At 29.9% G+C, this 21423-nt stretch overlaps 1 protein-coding gene and 1 pseudogene across 1 annotated transcript; both read left to right on the forward strand.

Annotated features, from left to right (window-relative positions):
- The first annotated feature begins 4047 nt into the window (after window positions 1–4047).
- Window positions 4048–11190, forward strand: LOC140672317 (uncharacterized). Its single transcript, XM_072904367.1, has 10 exons — window positions 4048–4182; window positions 7284–7506; window positions 7979–8137; window positions 8230–8366; window positions 8866–9016; window positions 9126–9227; window positions 9354–9446; window positions 9635–9831; window positions 10142–10301; window positions 11063–11190. Exons 2-10 carry the CDS (start codon window positions 7284–7286, stop codon window positions 11188–11190), a joined length of 1350 nt encoding a protein of 449 aa, XP_072760468.1. The 5' UTR covers window positions 4048–4182.
- LOC140672316 (uncharacterized) lies at window positions 5094–7115 on the forward strand (annotated as a pseudogene).
- Window positions 11191–21423: the final 10233 nt, after the last annotated feature.

The raw sequence follows: 21423 nt of genomic DNA on the forward strand, positions 1-21423 counted from the left end.
AAAATTAATCAAAATTATAGGAATTGTTGAAAATTAGCACTGTTAACCATGTTATATATACATGGTACATATATATGAATTTATGCTCCTTCTCATTGAGTGCCGAATATGTTCAAAAATATTATTATACATACCAGGTTAGGTTAGGTATATTACAGATTGTTTCACAGCAATTCTTAAATCTTCAATATTTTCAATTGAGGTGATATAAACTAAGAATTTAAGATGACCTCAAAGAAAAAATCTAGAGATTCAGTTCTGAGATATCACTACAGTATCCACTACCGATACGGTAGTGGAACTGCTTCAACTCAATATTTTTAAAACTTTAACCATCCTGTATCTCGAAATTTATGTTCTTTAGAACACATTAGATACGTATAAACTTATACCCTATATAAAAGATCCTATGTAATTAAAATTAATTATGTATCTATATTTTTATAAAATATATTTATGATATCTTGAAACGTTCTACAAATTGTCCTACAATGTTTTAAACCGTCCTGGACATATACAGGATGATTCTAAGGATCGCAATAAACGCTAGATATTCCTGAAATATTCCATTTATATTCCAAAAATTTTGTATATCCTGAAATAGTAGAAAAATGTCCATAGAACATTCAAGTAATTGTGAAATATTCAGAATATTCTATGAATATTACCTGTATGTAATAAGGAACATTCAGTGTAAATTGTGATATATGTATGGAACATAAAAAATGAAATAAAAAAATAGAATAAAACAGTACACAAAATGATAAGAAAGAACATTTTGTGCTTATTTGAATATTCTCTGTACATTTTTTAAATATTCCAGAATGTTTTGGAATATTCTTGAGATATTCATTTTGGATTTTAGGAACATTTTATAAATATTTCAGGAATATCTAGTATTTATTGGGTTAAAATATTCCATAAACATTTATTCTTAAAATCTTCTTTGCATATTCTCTGGACTTATTCAGAATATTTAGAACGGTCTCATTTTGATGTTCTATATAGATTTATAGATATTTTTTTACTTTATTAGAATCTTCAAATATTTACTGAAGGATATTTATAGAATGTTTATAAATAGGTTTGTGTTATTTATATAAATTTTTTTCTAGGAGCAAATTTTTCAGTATAAAAAGACGTCCTTTTTATAAATCTTTGTGTGTGTGTGTCCCACATAATATCCTCACGCTGATCCAAGGACTAAAAAAGGAATACTTTGTTCTTCCTCGAGATATCTGAAGATATCTCCTGAGATTAAAATAGGATGTTTACTAGATATTTCTTTTGTTTAGATGGGATGTCTTTTAAATGTTCCAAGGAGGTTCATGAGTTGTATAGATAGTTTTTCGATCTCAATTTGAATTGTTTTCAACATACACGTGGTAATTAAAACTGAATGTTATTAGAAACATCGAATAATTATCCAACATTCTATATATTGATAATAAGTATAAATACTGAATAAACAAAACAGTCACATATATCAATGTTATAATTTCTTACTCAATGTAACTGCAACAATGTAACTATAATATATATAACATACCTTATACGTTATATTGATAAGAAATTATAATATTGGTGTAATGGTTATTGTTGCTTTGTGTTTACTGAATAATTACAAATTGTAAATATCAGAAATATGTGAGAAAATGAAAAAAACGGATAAATAGATAAATTTTTGAAAAGAAAAAAATTAAACATTTTTCTGTTATTTGAAATGCAAGTGCGTAAACATATGAAAAAATTAGTAAAATTGTATCACTTAAAATATTTTGTTATATTTCTCATTTCTACTAATATGCAAGTTAATATTGGAAATTGTAACCGATTGTTTAATACATTATTATATCCTTAACCTTTTAAAAGAACAAATTTGTCATAATTGTTTTAGAATTTTTCTTCGAAGAAGAAAAATTGATAATCTTAAATTTTAAATAAGATTATTTTTTAAGATGTGAGGATCAATTTAATTTTTTAAATAGAAACAGTCTAATGTTTTTATATAAATTGATTCTTCACAATACTTGATGAAGAAGAAAATTCATAAAAAATTATGTATAAAGAGTAGAATGGGATATATTTGTACGAGAGAGTGTGTGTGTGTGTGTGTGTGTATATATATATATATATATATATACACAAAGGCTTTTATTTTATTTAATATTTTATATTAAAACATTGTATACTCTATTTTAACATAATATTACGTTGCAATTAATGTAAGTAATTTAAATAATATAAAATTATAATATATGTCATTTTGCAACGTTATGATGACAATATTGTAATAAACTATAATATAATATAAAAGAAACATAGTAATATCTTGCGTCAAGTTATACGCAGCAACAACAAAGTATATTATACGCTCAGTTACGAGTATATATCTTAAATTATTGGATCAACACAGAGTCGAACCAATTCAGTTCTTAATAGGCTTAATAGGCTACATAGCTTGAATCTCAATTATAACAGAAAAGTGTTTCTAGTTTTGCTTTACATATCTTATAAACAGAGATACGATGCAAAGTCTCGAAATTTTTATTTAAAGCATAATAGTTGGGTCATTTTGCCACTCTAGTCATTGAGCGTGTAGAAAACTAATTAATATAATATAATTAAGAAAAATATTACTATTTATAATTAAAAATTTTTGTTTTATCTTTAATGATTATAAACACTGAAACTTCTTAATTTTATTTTATTTTATTTCTCGTTTTTTCAATCATTAATTGATTGATAAATGATATATACTATATCGCTTGATTAGTCCGTTATTAATCGTGATAACGGCGCAAATTTTTTTTTGACATCAGTACATGTCATAATTGTAAGGATTTGCGTATAGTTTATTTTGTTTTATATCCTTATATCTTTATTATTAAAAGTACTTATATTTTTTTAGTTTATATTATTGAGATTAATGATATGGTTCTTTTGTATACACGCTTGAACATGATTCGTATTATCATATATATTATGAATTCACTAACGACATCTCCACGTTTTTCATAGATTTATGTAGTTCGTTAAGACTCCTTGTCGTATACATTTATACACACTAATAACGTTCAAAAGTATAAGATTATAAAACGGAATCCTGATCTCTTTCTTTTAATATACCCAACAATAATAAACATAACTAACCCTCGATATAATATAAAGATTTTGAAACTAAACGTAAAATAAATTAACGAAAAAATGTAAGTAAAGCTGTCAGAAAACGAAAAAAATACCCAAACGTGCATGTCTTAAAGACGTTCTAAAGATGTCTTTTTTTTACGTCTTTAAGACTTGACTAAAAGACGTCTTTCTTATGTCTTTGAGACATTATATTTTAGACGTAATTTTTGAAAAGTAAGAACTTTTTGAACTTTGATGTTGTTCGAAATGAACGACATCAAAGAGTTCCGAAATCTCGTTCGCGAGCCTTCCTTTATCTCCAGTCTTTCGTATCATATTTCATCTTTCCGCAGAAAATGAAATTTTTACATTTCGCATTTTATTGATCCGAAAATAATTTTAATGAATTAATAAAATTTTTACGATTAAAATGACACCAAACACGACATAAATCAGATAATTTTTAATTATTCAATAATCACAATTATCCTTCTAATTAAATATTATCCGATTTATGTCGTGTTTGGTATCATTTTAATCACAAAAATCTCATTAATTACTTTCAAATTGATAAATTGCGCAATAAAAAATTTTATTTTCTATAGCAAGATGACATAATACGAAAATTGTAGTATTATCGGCAATTTTAGTTCCTCTTAGATGAGGGCGCTCCCGTCGGAGTTCGACATTCAGTGTTGAATCCCCTTAAGATTTGACCAAAAGACGTAATTTCGGATACGGATGTGTCATCTTTTTCGTATTATTTTTCTATTTTTCTTGCGGATGCTTTTATTTGTTTGAGTTTTTTGCAATCGTTTAAGAAAATAAATAATAAATATATTACATATATAATTTATATAACTACTATTATCAATAACAGAATATATTTTCTACAAAAAATTATATCATATATCGCATCTCGGATAATCTTTCCTTCCTGTGTCTTTGCCAGATGCACACGTCTTGTCACTGAGATAAATAAAAATAATAATAAAATATAATTGTCATCGGCCTAATAACAAAGCAAAATATATTTTTGACAGTACTAGAAAGGTATGTATATTTATAATGTATAAACGTATTATTTATTTCTTAAGGAAGTTCGACATTATTTTGCGGGAGTGGTAAGAGGGGAATGTCAATGCTTTATTAGTATAAATTTTGCATGTTATAATAAGTTAAACATTAGTAAGAAATCTTCAATTAAAAAAAAAATTAAAAGTCTGTTTGGCATAATATTTTATTGTAAAATGTATCAGTATATGAAACATAATATAAAAATATATTTTTTATTAAATATTTTTTATTAAAAGAATACTATATTTTTTACTATAACTTTTAAACGAGATGGTAAAAGATGTTCATTTTTTTCGTAAAGATTTGTTAAAAATTATTCTACAACTTAATAGTTTTTATTTATAATTTTACTGTTGTATCCTTTCATTTTTATTTAATAATGATGTTTGTATCAACATCGCTCATAAGAATTTATGTATATAAGGCTATCTTTAAAATTATATTTTTCAAAAACTAAGTAGTCAAATCACTTGAAATTTAAATGATAGATGTATTATTAAGCCTATAACATTGTAAAAAAATTTCGTGTAATTCTTACTATTTTAGTTTGACGACAGAACTTCTTTAAATAATAATACATTCAGTAGGCCTCCGCAAACACGGGGGATACAATTTATATTTAAATTAAAAATAAAAAATTATAATAAATTATAATATTATAATAAATTAAATAAAAAAATTAATTTAATTAAATTAAAAATTAAATAAATCTGTTTTTATTTACAATTTTAAATAATAACTATAACTATAAATAATTTTCAATAATAACTATAACTATAATTAATTTTATTACATTGCATTTTAAATACCTACATTTAAATATTTTTATCAATTTATTAATAATAATTTTATATAATTTGATAACAGATGATTAAAACAAAATTATAATGCCAAAAATAAGAAAATTTTGAGATTTATCTCGCAGACAACAAAATCGTCGTTTATTACTTCAAACAAAATACGAAAATGTCATAATTCAAGAAAATCTTAATAATAATATTAAAGATATTATTTATACAAATCTTTATGAAAATAATAATTTTAATGAAATAGAATCACTTTCCAAAATAACAAATATAACAGATATACAATCAGAAGATGATAATATACAATTTACAGATGATACTATACAATTTACAGATTTTTTTGCAAGCGATAATAGTATAAATGAAAAAAACACTTTAAATAAAAAGTCACATACATTGGCAATTGAATATAATATTACTCAAAGATCTCTCATAGCCTTATTGCGTATCTTAAAAGAAGAAGGTCATCATGAATTGCCCAGTGATGCCAGGACGTTTCTAAACACACCAAAAAAAACAATTATTTGCGAGTGTGAAAATGCTGGGCAATATTTTCATTATGATTTAGAAATGGCGCTCCGAGATAAATTAAAATATTGCACAAATGTAAATAGCATAGACGTCATAAAAATAAACGTAAATGTTGATGAGTTACCTCTTGCAAAAAGTTCGAAGAGTCAACTATGGCCTATACTCAGTCAAATACATAACATTGGTATTAATAAAAATCCTTTTCTTATTGGTGCTTATCATGGTTATAAAAAACCTACAAATGTAAAAGATTTATTGCAAGAATTTTGTGAGGAATGTAGAATCTTACATACGGAAGACTTTTTGTTTAAGGATAAAAAATATCTAGTTACAATCAGAGCAGTTATTTGTGACGCTCCTGCTAAAGCTTTTGTAACTACTACGAAAGGTCATAATGCAATTTTTGGTTGCGGAAAATGTTTTTTGTGAAGGTGATTACCGTAATTACAGAACGGTCTTCTTAAACGAAAATGCCCCACTAAAAACTGATAGTAATTTTCGCAATCGGGATAATGAAGATCATCATATTTCCGTTTCGTCTTTCGAAAATTTGTCTATAGATATGGTAAATAATTTTCCATTAGATTACATGCACTTAATATGTCGTGGAGGGATGAAAAAGATGATACATTGATGATATAGATCAAGAGAAATAAAATATTCCGCTTACGCGCAATAGATATAGATGCATTATCCACAGATATAATTACTTTACATAAATACATACCAATTGAGTTTGCTCGTCACACGCGTGGTATAAACGAAGTAGACCGGTGGAAGGCAACTGTATTTAGATTGTTCCTTTTGTATCTTGGACCTATAGTTTTAGACAAATATTTAAACAAAAATTATTTAAAACATTTTTGTGTTATACATACCGCTATAAGGATTTTATGTCATCCAAAAAATTGTTTGCGCAATAATACATATGCAAATGAATTATTAACATATTTTGTTAAAACATTTAAAGTATTATATGGTGAAAGTAATATAGTTTATAATATACACAACCTAATTCATCTCTGTCAAGATGTTAAGATGTATGGTTCTCTAGATACATTTAGCGCTTTTCCTTTTAAGAATTACATGAAGACATTAAAAAAAATATTACGTAAATCTGAAAAACTATTGTCGCAGTTAAATAACAGAATCCATGAATATGCAAAATATACAAATAACAAAAAAAATTTCAGCAATGAATCATTATTTTTGAAACCAGATGAGAAGAATTTACCTCTCAATTGTACGTATTCACATAAGAAGATAAAATTCGAACACTTTGTACTAACAGTGAAATCACCAAATAATTGTTGTTATTTAAAAGATGGATTAGTTTTTTGCATTAAACACATTGGTTTTAAGGATAAAATTCCAGTTGTTTTGGGAAATAAATATATTGATCTTCGACCTATATCGACATATCCTTGCAATTCCCAAAATTTGAATATACATACGTCAAATGGTCAAACGCTAGATCTAGAAGTAATACCTATTACACAAATTTATGTTAAAGGCTTTAAAATCTTTTTTAATGGAATGTACTATATAATGCCTCTTTTGCATTTTAATTAAAACTATTATTTTCATAAATGCTGTATAATTAATGAAAATTGGTATCAAAATATATATCTTATAAAGGTAATTTTTATACTCTAATGTATATTTCTTATAAAAAAATTAAGCTTTTATAATAAAATTATTTCTTATTATTATATATATTATTTTATGTTATTATTTCAGATGTATTATATTATTTTTTGCGAAGACTGGTGCTCAGTAGTACCTTACTTGTGGATTAATGAAACTCACAAAACCTTTCAATGGCCTCCAAAACAAGCAGCTATTGCAATTCAAAAAGGCATTCCTCCCCATAGTAATTGGAGTATAAAATCGTATCGACGCATTGCAGGACCATATGATAATTATAAACAAGTTGTTAGCAAAAATGCATTTCGAACATATAGTATATATATATATATATATATATATATACAGGGTGTAACTAAAAAAACATATATGACATATAATGATTCTCTGACCAATTTGGAGACGATTTTTCCTCAGCAAAAATGTCAAGAAAGGTCATTATTTTTTGCACATTTCCAATTTTTGTCATTACATATCTTTTTAACTAAGCCTCAAATTAAAATTTTATTTAGGTAAACTATACCTGAAATTAACTGAAGAATGTAAATATGTTAGTCTTTTAACTTTAAAATGTTTAATTTGCGAGAAACCCATTTTTTTAAATAACTTATAACTCTAAAATTATTGACTTCTCAACATTTTTGCTAAGAAAAAATCGTCTCCAAATTGTCCAAAGAATCCGTCATTATATGCCATATATATATAATTATTAGATATTAAGTTTAATAGATATTAATATATTATAATAATTAAATATTAAGTATAATAAATATAATAATTTTTTGTAGAAACATATGAGATGGCACGACAAATGGAGAAGAAGGCAGAATATATTTTTACCTCAGAAGAGAGACTATTGGATACATTAAGCCAACCATCTCGTCAAAATAAAAGATCAATTAAAAGACCTCTATTTTTTTATGAAACACAAGATAATTACGATGATAGTAAAATTATTTATATTTATTTTTTTATTCTTCAATTTTAAATAAATCTATATACATATTGTTATTACTAATACAAATCATATTTTATATAGCACGTACCAGAAAAAAAGTAAACAGTTTACCAGCTCCTCCTTCTAATTATGTACAAGCAATTAAGCACAAAAATTTTTCATCGTTGCCTTCAATACTAATTAAGGATTATCACTGTTATAAAGAATGCGGCTGGTATGTATAAATTTAATTATTTTCACACACATACACGTACACACACATACACATGCACACATACATACACATACACATACACATACACATACACATACACATACACATACACATACACATACACATACACATACACATACACATACACATACACATACACATACACATACACATACACATACACATACACATACACATACACATACACATACACATACACATACACATACACATACACATACACATACACATACACACACACATACACACACACATACACACACACACATGCACACACACATACACACACACATACACACACACATGCACCACACGCACACACCTAATTTTTAAAAACTTTATTTCAAATTATTTTATTACATTTTTTTAATAAATTGCTGATATCTTCGAGTTATTATTGTTAACATTTTTAAGTTAGATTTTTCCGAACAATAGTGTACAAATTTTATCTAAATTAAATATTGCAGAAGATAGAATGAAAAAAACAAACATTATACCGAATTCTGCGTATCCTGCTGTTTATGCTTGTACACTCAAAGCTTCAACATCTAATGATATGTTTCATGAAGGATGAAAACCAGGATGAAGACCAGGATGAAGAACAAGATGAAGAACAATATGAAGGACAGGATGGTATGTTCTATTTGTTTTTTTATGTAATGATTTTATTATAACAATAAATAAAGACATATTAGAGGCATTCTAGAAAAAAAAATTAAATATTTAAATTTTTGTTGTATAGAAAGCTCGATAAGAAGAAGTAGCAGTTCATCAATATCGATTTCTTCTTGCAAACAAACTTGTAATACAAATAATTTTAACTCTGAAGAAGATGAAGTAGATGGTATGTATAATTTAATCATTCATTGCCATTTAATTTATTTTTTATTTTATTTACAAAATATCTTATAAGTTATTCGATTCAAGAAAGTATATAATGCAAATAAATAAAATAAATGTTATATTTCAGATGTTCTTAGTGTAAATGGTTTACCCGAACATGAAAAATCTAATATGGAAAATAATGCCAAAAATGATTCATGTCATAAAAATTCATGCTGTAGTAACTATCATTTTTTAAAAATTGATACCTATTATACAATATTATATTACATTATTATAGTGGAATATCAAAGTATTTACGTTTCTATTCAGTTTAAACTACTCTATCTGCACACGAAAGATGGTCCAACAAATACTATTAGATATTGTATAATAATAAATAAAAAAATGTTGGTTTATTTGTTACAGATGCATGTCATAAATTACAAAATGCAATTGTTAAAAAATTAAATCTAATAATTAATATACTTACAAATCCGGAAACTAATCAGGCAGTGGTCACAGATAAGTCCAATTTATTGCCAAATTTCCCAATATCAAATACAGAAGAATTCCTAAAATTTGAAGGAGAGCTACAAACAGATAAAGAAATTCGAAAACAGTTTGTAAGTGTTTTACATATCTTTTTCGTAATTCTTTTTTAATGTTTCAAGAATATATTTCAAGATGTAATAACCAGAGAATACTTATAAGCGAAACGATATCTATGAAACATCTTTTTGTTTTCCAAAAAAGACATCCTTTTCATCATCTTTTTTATGTTATTTTCTTGACAAAGCAAAAAAGCTATCTATAGAACATTTTTTCATTATACTGAAAAAGACATTTTTTCCTCTTTCTTTTTAAATATGCATTATAACTATGGCAACAATAATGTCTATTTTCAATTTATACATGTTTAATTTTTAATTACAGAAAAGTATGATTGCAAAAATTGGAGGAAAGGCATATGCTGGAAAAACGAGAAATATATTAAAATTTATATTGACTGATACATTATGTCAAAAATTATCATGGACCGGAAATAAAGGATCCAGGCCAATAAAGGAAACAGCATTTGCGAGTATACTTACAAGTAATTAATTTTTCATTGTAATTTTGAGATTATATACTCTAATTTATATCGCATTAAGTTGTTGTAAATGTAATGGCAGTTATTTTCATAATTTAAATTTATTACGTTAGTAGTTTAACTAATATTTTTCTACGTTTATATACGGGAAAAATTAATTCACTAAATTTTATCTGACTGTCAATCATTTTTGGATAGAGCATAATTTGTGAACAATTTTATGTACTGTTTTGTAAAAAATTCTAGACTTCTTGAAAATACTGAAAAGAAGTCAATATAATTATTATTAAAATCCTGTTTACAAATTATGACAAGAAGTCTAGAATTTTTTAAAAAACAGTACATAAAACTGTTCACAATTTATACCCTATCCACAAGTGAATGACTATTTAGTCAGATAAAATTTAATGAATTAATTTTGTTTGTGTACATATTTTTTCTATTTAACAAGTATATGTTTCCTATGGTTAACATGCATAACTTTATTAATATTGTACAATAATATAAAAGATTAAAAATCAAATTTGTGTGCGTGTGCGTGTCGTGTGCGTGTGCGTGTGTGTGTGTGTGCGCGCGCGTGCACGTGTGTATGTGTATAACTCAGAAAGAAGCTAAAACTAGTACAAACTATATATACAATAATGAATTTAAATTATGCAAAATTTATTTTGGTCGTTTTATTTGCAATAGCCTATAATAAAAAATTTTTATATTATAGTACAATATATAATACAAATAAAATATAAATAATATACAATTTTCAGATTATGTGTCAAATACTGATAAATGTACCTATCATGATGTACAAAAAGTAATACAAGAATGGTTGAAACACGCAGGAGATTGCGTAAAATACCTAAAAAAAATAAATAATTATAATAAAAAGAATTAAATATTTAAAACATATATTTTATAATAAAGTTTTATATAAATAAATTGCTAGTTTCAAGTATATATATATGTATGTTTTAATTATATATATGTTATTATATGTATATTATTATATATATGATTTTAGATTTAGAAAGTAAAAACTTTTTATATTATATGTATATTATTGTTAAATTAAACAGTTTTTATACATATTTTAGCTTTTAAATTTATATTTATTTAGAAATAAATATAAATTTATTTAGAAATAAATATAAATTTATTTAGAAATAAATATAAATTTAAGAACTAAAATATATAAACTGTTTTATTTAACAATAATATATAATAAGTTTTTACTTTCTATATCTAAAGTCTAAAAGACGTCGTCTCAAAGGTAAAATAATAAGAAAATAGGACGTCTCAAAGACGTCAAAATTAGAAATAAAGATGTCTTTAAGACATCATAAATAGAAAAAAATAAGAAGTCTATAAGATGCCTCTAAGACGTCATAAATCGGGTCATAAGACCTCCTAAAGACGTCATAATGACGTCTTTTTGGTGGTTTTATAAGACGTCTTATACAAATATAAGGCGTCTTTTGAACGTCTTTAAGACGTCATAATGTTCACTGGGAAAGTTACCTCAGAGCCTGAAAAATCAATTGATATCGGAAGATCACACATAATGAATATAATTTGGCAAGAAATATGTGATATGTGATATTCGGAGTGTAACTTTCCATTGACATTCAGAGTGAAACAAGAAGGATTTTAATAAGCATTTTTAACGTTCGGAATCCCCGACAGCTAATCGAAACAACGTTATCACATTTATGTGTGATTTTATTTTAGGTCAAAAATTAATTATTGTAATCTAAACGATAAATAATTTTCAGATTATTCTTTAATTTTTCCTTTTTTTCTACATTTATTGCGAATTTCTTCAGAATTTTATTTTTTCTACCTAATTACCAAAAAGTCGATTATCCATAAGCATCCATATTAAATTATGCAATTTATGCAAAATATGCATTCCAAATCGTTATTACTACAAACAGTCAATTTTAAAATTAATAAAATTTTATTTTAAATTAATAAAATTGCACCAAACTGTTTAAATTAATATTATTTTTCATTTAAAAATATTAAATTTATTTTTAAAACATAATGAACAAAATAAAATAACCTTACTTTTAAAAATATCATTTTTCGTTTCTATTAGAAAACCAATCATTTTGCCTTTTATTAAGATACAATATTGCAAAAATCTAATGAATATAAACATAATAAAAAATAATGAAATATTTTTTTTTAATTAATAGCAATTTATAGTTAATAAAATATTTTATTATTTAATTTGTAAATAAATCACTTTATTAAATTTATTAAAACACTTATATAACACACATAAAACATTTTATTATATTAACAACTTTCTTAATTATTTAATTCATGTTATTTTGAAATCGAAGATATAATAGCGACAAGTTTTTTTGCATTAAATTTTTGTAACTTTTACATTTTTTAGAATATTTTTTAATATTTTGTAACTTTTGTAAATGTTGGAGAGGATCTTAGAGTAAGTGCTACATGCATTAACATGGTAGTTGTCTCTCCAATCTAGCAGGCAAACTCCTCCTTGAAGCTACACCTCTTTCCTATTAACGATGGTACTCCCACTCGCCTCTGTTATCCTCACGCTTCTTCGTCAGTCTTAGACCTTAGCTTTGTCTCATCCTTTTTTTTTTCTTTCTTGGAAATCGTATGACGACTCTTTGAACAGCGACCATATTCCCTCTGTTATCCGTATCAACCATTCATTCAAATTTATTTCTTCCTACTCTCACAAACTCAACATTTCTAAACTTGACTGGAAGTCATTCCATATTATCTCCTTATTACCCAAGCACCTAAATTATCGCGCCAGCTCCAGGCCTCAAACGTCTCTCATCTAGACAAATATGAAATCCTCATCAACTTCACTAAAAACACAGTCTTCTCTCTCATTCCTCAAAAACATATGAAGTCAACGCAACTCCCCCCCCCGGAAAAACAACAATTCTTCTCTTCCAAAGAAACGTTCTTCCTCTCTTTCTTCCTGGTGGAATATGAAATGCACTGAAGCTGTCGAACTTAGAAAGCTAGCATATCGTTAATTCAAAATGAAACTTACCGAAGAAAATTACCTTAATCTCAAAAGGCAAGAAGCTTCTACAAAGAAAATCCTTCGTTCCGAGAAACGCAAAGGTTGGAGTCTTTTTGTGAGAAAATCTTGCCTTTTACCCAGATTAACACTTCCTAGAAACTTATTAAGAGATATAAGAATAAATATCTTATCTCAGCTTCCTCCACTTCTTCCCCCTCTGCCAATTATGGTGTTACCAACGACATGGAGAAAACTATTAATTCTCTATGTCCTTCGTCTTGCTTGACTCCCTCTCCTGACTTTAATTCCAACAACCCCCGTTCAACCTGTGATCTCTTTGACTCTCCTTTTAACGGAACTCCACTTTGTCATCAACTCTATGAAGAAAAAAAGACCTCACCCGGCCTAGACCAAATTACCTATTCCATGATTTCACACATTCCCAATGACTATTTTCCAGCTCTCTTAGAAATACTGAATAGCATTTTCTCCTCCAGAAATCTCCCAGATTCATGGAAGCGTTCTCTAGTATTTCTCATTCCAAAATCTACCTCTGGCAAATTCTGTCCAATTTCTCTGATATCCTGCGTTTTAAAGATACTAGAGAGACTCATTCTTATGAGACTTGACTGGTGGCTTGAAAGATACTCAAAACTCCCCAACACTCAATTTGGCTTTAGAAGGTCTCATTCTTGCCTGGATAATCCCTTTATTCTCACTACCGAAATTCACATCAGTTTCATAAGAGGGGGTGTCACGGCATGCCTCTTTCTTGACCTGTCGAATGCCTTTGATGACGTCATTCCAAACATACTTATTAAAGATTTTTAAGATATTGGTCTACCCTCCAAATTTAATAGATTTATCTACAACCTTATTCATTCAAGGATTATACAATTCTCCATCAACGGAGAACTTTCCAAAGATTTTTACTCACACAAAGGAGTTCCGTTAGAATCAATCCCCAGCCCAACTCTGTTTAACATTTATGTAGTTAAATTGAGAAGACACATAGGAGAGGATTGCGAAATTGTGCAATTCGCTGACGACATTGTCATTTTCGCTAGCTCAGTTGACATTAACAAAGCTCTTACTAACTTAGAACACTCGGCCAATAAGGCTTACAAATTCCTTTCCTCCAGAGGTCTTTCCGTCTCTCCCTCTAAGTCCTCTCTCGTTCTCTTTCCAAAGAAATATATTAACCCCTCTGCTTACTATATCTCAATCAATAATTCGCGGATTCAGTCCACTTCTTCTTGTCGTTTCCTAGAAATTACTCTTGATTATAAACTTTCTGGCAAAGAACATGTATCTTACATTCACAATCGCTGCTCTAATTTACTTAACGCAATTTCTTCATTAAGAGGAACCTGGAGAGGTGAACCTCGTTCTCTTCTTTGCATTTATAAAGGGCTTATAAGAGGATGTATGGAATATGGATGTACTTTCTTCCTATATAACAATATAACTCCACTATGTCAAAACTTAATAGCATTTAATTAAGGCTCTCAGATTCTGCGTGGGCCTCAGAAGAACCATCCCGATCAATGTAATTCTCGCTGAAGCTGCAGAGGGCTTTCTGAAAGATTTAAGCTCTTCACTGAAAGATATATTTTGAAAACCTTCTCTTTGTATTCGCACACTGTCCTGAACAAGCTCTCTGAACTACAATGGTACTCCAATATCAAAAAGAGGAGGAAAGACCCAGTTGAGTCCTTCCTATTGTTCTCTATGTCCATTGCGGATTTCAATTACCCTTCACCTTACTCGGTAGAATTCGAAGCTCTCGTTTGTAGCCCAGAACTAGTTTACACCACACTAAGTCAAACTAATGAAATTAAAAATTTTATATTCCCCACCCGCATCTTCTTAAACATTTATCATTTTCTTATACAGGACAAAACTATCTTCTGTACAGATGCCTCCAAGTCAGACTCAGGATCTCTTGTGAGCTTCTCCATTTATTCTCCCTCATTTCTCATTTCTATCTTTTCTGCTGAAGCCTTAGCCATCCTTTATACCCTTATTTACATTCTTGACAACTCCATTTCCAAAGCGGTAATCTTTTCAGACTCCAAGAGCGTCATAGACACTCTGGCTTCATATAATTTTGGTCACTCTTGCAATTACATCATCTATATTATACGTCAGAAATTACTAGAAATCTCCAGACGCAACCATTTAGTCACCATCGTATAGATCCAGTCCCATTGCGGCATCCTGGGAAATGAAACTACAGATTGCTTAGCAAAAAACGCCACCTCACAAGGAACACCCATTACCGATTCCACATTCGGACTTCTACCCCATTACAAGGATAAAATACTATGAAAACTCGTCCAAGTTTCTACGGCTGCAGGCACACCACAAGGGCAAAAAAACTTTCAACGTTTCAACGGACTTCAAACCAACCCCTGGTTCCATTCCTTCGACATTGATCGAAAAGCCATCGTCACTTGCGTCAGAATTAGAACTAATCACTATGCACTAAACGCAAGCTTATACAGACGCAACTTAACACGCGATCCTTCCTGCCACGGACACCCTTTTCAAGACGTGGATCATATATTTTAGGACTGCCCTGCATTTCAAACACCTAGAGAAACTCTGATCAAACAACTCCACTACCTAAACATTCAACCCCCATACCACATTCAAGATATCTTAAAGAAGCCTCGGGGTCATCAAACCCATTTATTTCTTCCTAAAGAAAACCGATATGTCCATATAATTACCTTGTTCTATTCTCTTCTATATTATCACTCTTTACATTTTCAGCAATCTTGACTATTATCAATTTGACAATCATTTCATTCTTTACTATCTACATTCTAGACTACATTAACCTAACACCACACAAAAACATTCACTCGACGATTCGTTCACTTTGGAGTGGAAAGTGCCTATCCAATCTCTAAGAAAAAGAAGTGAAAAGATCTCAGATCCGAGATATATGTTTAATTCTTTTCTCATCTTGACAACCAGTTTATGGCCGGATTACACTTTAGGGACGTGGCCAATTAAACCTAAAGAAGAAGAAGAAGAAGAAGAAGCTCCTATGTCCCACTTATTATAGTTCATAGTACATACTGTGAATATCTTATAATACATTCGTAGTATACTCACAGAATGTTGCCAGTACCACAGTATTATCAATTTATCACATATTTATATTATAGGTTAGGTTAGGTATGTATATATTAACTTGTACTCTATATTTTAATTAAATAAATATATATTTAATAGCATACGTTATATATTTTATATATAAATTGATACATTTCTCTTATCTGCATATGTTATTGTTATTTTATATATAAAAATATTTTAAATACTTATTAACAAACGTGTAAGAAATATGCGATCCTTGATAGAAGCGAATATTGATATCTCGATACAACTGCGACCAATAAACGCTGAAGGACCAATAAGGACCGGGCCAACCGAACGACAATAAAGCGCGCCGTTGCCAAATATCACATTTTGAAAAACCGAGCGATATAAAGAGGCGATTATCGAGAAGCGAGAGCGTCTTATGCAGATCTTCAGTAGGGCAGTCGAATCCTTTAACGAGCGAAAGTACCGATACGCGAAGTATAATAGAACTTGAAACTCTTGTATTTTATATGAGGTTCGGCTCGAGTGTACATACATCTAAACAGTGAACGAATAAACTGTGTGGAGTGATAACTCAGTGCTCTTCATTCTGTGCAGCTTCCATGGAAACCGATTCCACACTTTCCGTCCATTTTCCAGTCCTTTCGATTAAGCGTTTTCACCGCAGTCGTGAATCAAGATTTTTTGAAAGGCAAATCAATGACGAGTTTTTACAAACGTAATATAACTTTTATTTAAGATATTTTAAATATTAAGTAGACGTTTATAAAGTTATAAAATTGTAACGGCGCACCTTTCCCGACGTCTCGGACAAGCTCGTCGGTTCCAGAATTCGGGAGAAGGGGAAGACTTCAATTGACGAAAACTTATTATCGGTAACAAGCGTTTATTTTGGCGTACTATTTACAGGTGTTCGGGTCGTGTGTTATTTACAAGTGTTATTTTGCGTGTACGTGTGCGTGAGCGTGTTTTGTGTGTGCGTGCGTGTGTGTGTGTGTGTATATGCGCGTGTGTGTGTGTGTATGTGCGTGTGCGTGTGCTTGTGCGCGTAAGCGTGAGCGTGCGTGTGCGCGTGCGTGTGCGTGGGTGTGTGTGCGTGCGTGTGCATGTGCGTGTGCGTGGTGTGTGTGTGCGTGTGCGTGGGTGTGTGCGCGTGTGCGCGTGCGTGTGCGTGGGTGTGTGTGCGTGTGCGCGTGTGTGTGCGTGGGTGTGTGTGTGGGGGGGTGGTGTGGGTGTGTGTGTGTGGGTGTGTTGAAGGCGGGCGTGTACAGCTATTTACAAGCGGCGCGGGTTGCGAGCGGTTCGCATTACAAGCAGGTCGCCGTGTGCGCAATATGCACATGTGGAAGCGGTGCGGGTTGCGAGCGATTAGCGTTACAGGCCGGTCACAGTACGACTATTTACAGGCGCAAGTGATGCGGGTTGTGAGCGGTTCGCATTACAAGCAGGTCGCGGCGTGATGTTCGAGCGCGCTTCGGTCGCGGTCGCCAGGAACATCCTCCTTCCGGATAGCGCGGTCGAGAGTGGAATCGGTCACCGGGAACACCCGACAGGAGAAGAGAACACCTTTCTCCCGGATCGACGGTTAGGAACTCAAGGAGAGGCTTGCATCTAGTTGCTGGCTTCGCTTCGGAGCTAACTCTGAGGCTCTTACCTGATCGGATTCAGGATCGGAACAGGTCTCGAATCGTCGGTCGGTCGAGCTTATGTACCCGAGAGAGGGAAGCCTTTCCCCTCTCTCGTGCCATTCGAAAGAGAGAGAGGGATCCCAGTGGCGTGCGCGATGTTCTGCGCGGTGGGGTGTCCCTAGGCGCCGAGTCTCGAGAATCTGGGGCGGGCGTTTGGCCCCGAGACCGTTAGTAACGGCGTACCGTTACAAAATAATTAATTAATATAACTAAAATATATATACCAAAATGTGAACAAAATGAAAACTATAAAAATTTATCTCGAACGCACATTATTTCCTGTGAACAAAACCCACATAGTATAAGATCTCCACAAATGATCCCATTTTGATCCAGACTAAAAAATTGTCCGTAGGATTACTTGAGGATATCCCATGTAGCATGTCCTACGAAGATGTTATATAAGACATCCATCCTAGAGAACATATAATACTAAAAGATGACGAGAGGATGTTTTTTTTAAGTCACTTTCTGACAAGGCTAAAAGATGTCTAAAAGGATATCTTTCTGCCTACAAAAAAAATTCATCTTTTGAAAGATGTCTAAAAGATGTCTTTTAAAAGTCATAATTAATTTTAGTCGACGAAAAGATGTCTTTTTTGGTCATCTTTTTAGTAATTTTTTCGACAAGATCAAAGGAATACGTATATTTTATAATATACGTATTCCTTTGTTTGCCGCTACGTAGCATGCTCAGGCTTAACTATAACTCATATTCAGTTTTCATAACATGCATATAAAGCTTAAAAGAACAGGTACTACTAAAAGTATAATTTAAAGAATGTCTTTTTTGTCAGTTTAACTTCTGATATAATCCTAATAAGAGATACCGATAAGAATACAAAACATGAAATACAACCTATAAGAATAACCTATAATTAAGACGTAAAAAAAACATTAGAAATGACTAAAAGATGTCCTTAGAAAATTTTTTAAAAACTAAAAAGATGTCTTAAAGACTACCGAAAATGTCTAGATTTAGTCACTTTTAGTCATCATATGGATAGACATATCGGTGACATAAACGGGATCATGAGCCTACTTTTCGTCGCCTATATCCTCTTTACTAAAAGATATCTTTGACTAAAATATGTCACGTTTTAGCCATCTTTTAGACGACTTTTTGCCCTCTGGGATAGGACATTCTGATTTGATAAAAAATAAATAAAACAGATATGATAAAGAATTTTCCATAGGATTTCCTAAGGATATTTCTAATATATATATCTGTTCAAATTAGGCAAAAGATATCTTACATTAAAAAATATATACAGGGTGTCTGGTAATTCGTAAAAAATCTCTCGTGAGCAGATAAAACGAATCAAACTGAGTAAAAAAGTTTTATATTATTTTGCAATTTTCGCAATAATTACTGAGAAATTAATTAAAAAAGATTGACCAATTCGCGCGAATATCAACGCGTCGCGAGAAGAATGGCTCACCGCTAGGCCGAGCCAAGCTGATCGCCAAGCGATTCTCTCAATGCTTCGTCCGCATGCCTAGTAATTTAACCGCGAAGCAGTTAGGCCGCGCGCGCTTAGCAACCAGCTTGGCCCGTCCTAGCGTGAATTGGTCGATCTTTTTAAATTAATTTCGCAGTAATTATTGCGAAAATCGCAAATGATACAGAACTTTCTTACTCAATTTGATTCGCTCTACAAGAAGTTTTTTACGAATTACCGGACACCCTGTATATATATTTTTTAAATGTAAGCCATTTTTGCCTAATTTAAATTTAATTTTCCAATTTTAATTTCGTGTACACGCGCACACACTATATGTATTATAATTATTATAATTATAATTATTATTTATAATAATTTCAATCCGTTTATTAGAATCAAATATTATTTATTCTTAATATTTTCTCTATTTTGTGTATTAGTAAGCCAACGGCACACGATACTTATTTTCGTGCTAGATCGCATGCGAGCATCACGACGATTTGAGAATTTTATAATAATATTGAAGTCTTCGACGTTACTCAATGAAAATAAACTATTTTATCTCGAATGCAGATTATGTCTATATATAATAATTGTTAAGAACATTATTATGTCTTATTGTGAACATATTCAATTAGTGTTTTGCGCACTTGTAAATTTTTTTTTATGAAAAATAAATTCTTATTATCTTAAATCAAAATAAATCAGCTTCTTTTTATCTTTTAATTTTTTTTTACATTTTCATTAATTCTTTTGTGTACTCTTTCCTTTTTCTTCGATGAAATCTTTAAAATATAAACTTGAAGTTGATTTTAATCCTTCCTTCCTTCCTTTTTTTTTTTTTAGTAAAAAAGGCATGTTATTGATTATCGAATATCTCGAAGTGTATTGTTGCCTCTTTTCCGCGATGCCGATTGGTTCTTGGTTGTCAAGCATTTCATCTGCTGTGACATGCTTCATTCGCTTTTGCAACTGTCAAAACAGTCAAAACTGCAAATTTTGACAATTGCTTTGTGTTCAATAGTTTAATAATTTCAAAGTTTTTTCAATACTTTGTGACACTTATTCATTTTGATGAGAAATAAGAGAAAAGGAAAAGACAAGAAGACAGAGAAAGAAAGAGAGAGAGAGCATGAAGAAAGGAAGATATTATTAGGTAATAATATTATATATGTTAGGAAATTTATCAATATATACTGATCGATTAGATTTGATAAGTACAGGTTAATTTTATAATATTAATATACATTATATAATACATTATATATGTATTATATACATATATAATGTATAATTATATATATATATATATATATATGTATGTATGTATGTATATATATAATAATAAATTTTATTATATTAATATATTTTCTTTAAAAAATAGAGAGAAAGAACTAGAGAGAAAGAGAAAGGACACTTATTTATTCTGACGAGAAATAAGAGAAAAGGAAAAGACAAGAAGACTCAGAGAGAGAGAGAGAGAGAGAGAGAGAGAGAGAGAGAGAGAGAGAGAGAGAGAGAGAGAGAGAGAGAGAGAGAGAGAGAGAGAGAGAGAGAGAGAGAGAGAGAGAGAGAGGGAGAGGGAGAGGGAGAGGGAGAGGGAGGGAGAGGGAGGGGGAGGGAGGGAGGGAGAGAGAAGAGGGGGAGAGGGAGAGAGAGAGAGAGAGAGAGAGATATTGAGAATGAGAGTGAGAGAGGAAAAACTGAAAGAGAGTAAAATAGAAAAAAAACGGGATATTTTGTATATTCGCATATTAATTTTTTAATTATGCAAAGAAAGTATTACGTATAATTGTTTATAAAAATTATATATATATATATATATATATATATATATATATATAAATATACATATA

Source organism: Anoplolepis gracilipes, chromosome 13, assembly GCF_047496725.1.
Source record: "Anoplolepis gracilipes chromosome 13, ASM4749672v1, whole genome shotgun sequence".
Lineage (NCBI taxonomy): Eukaryota > Metazoa > Arthropoda > Insecta > Hymenoptera > Formicidae > Anoplolepis > Anoplolepis gracilipes.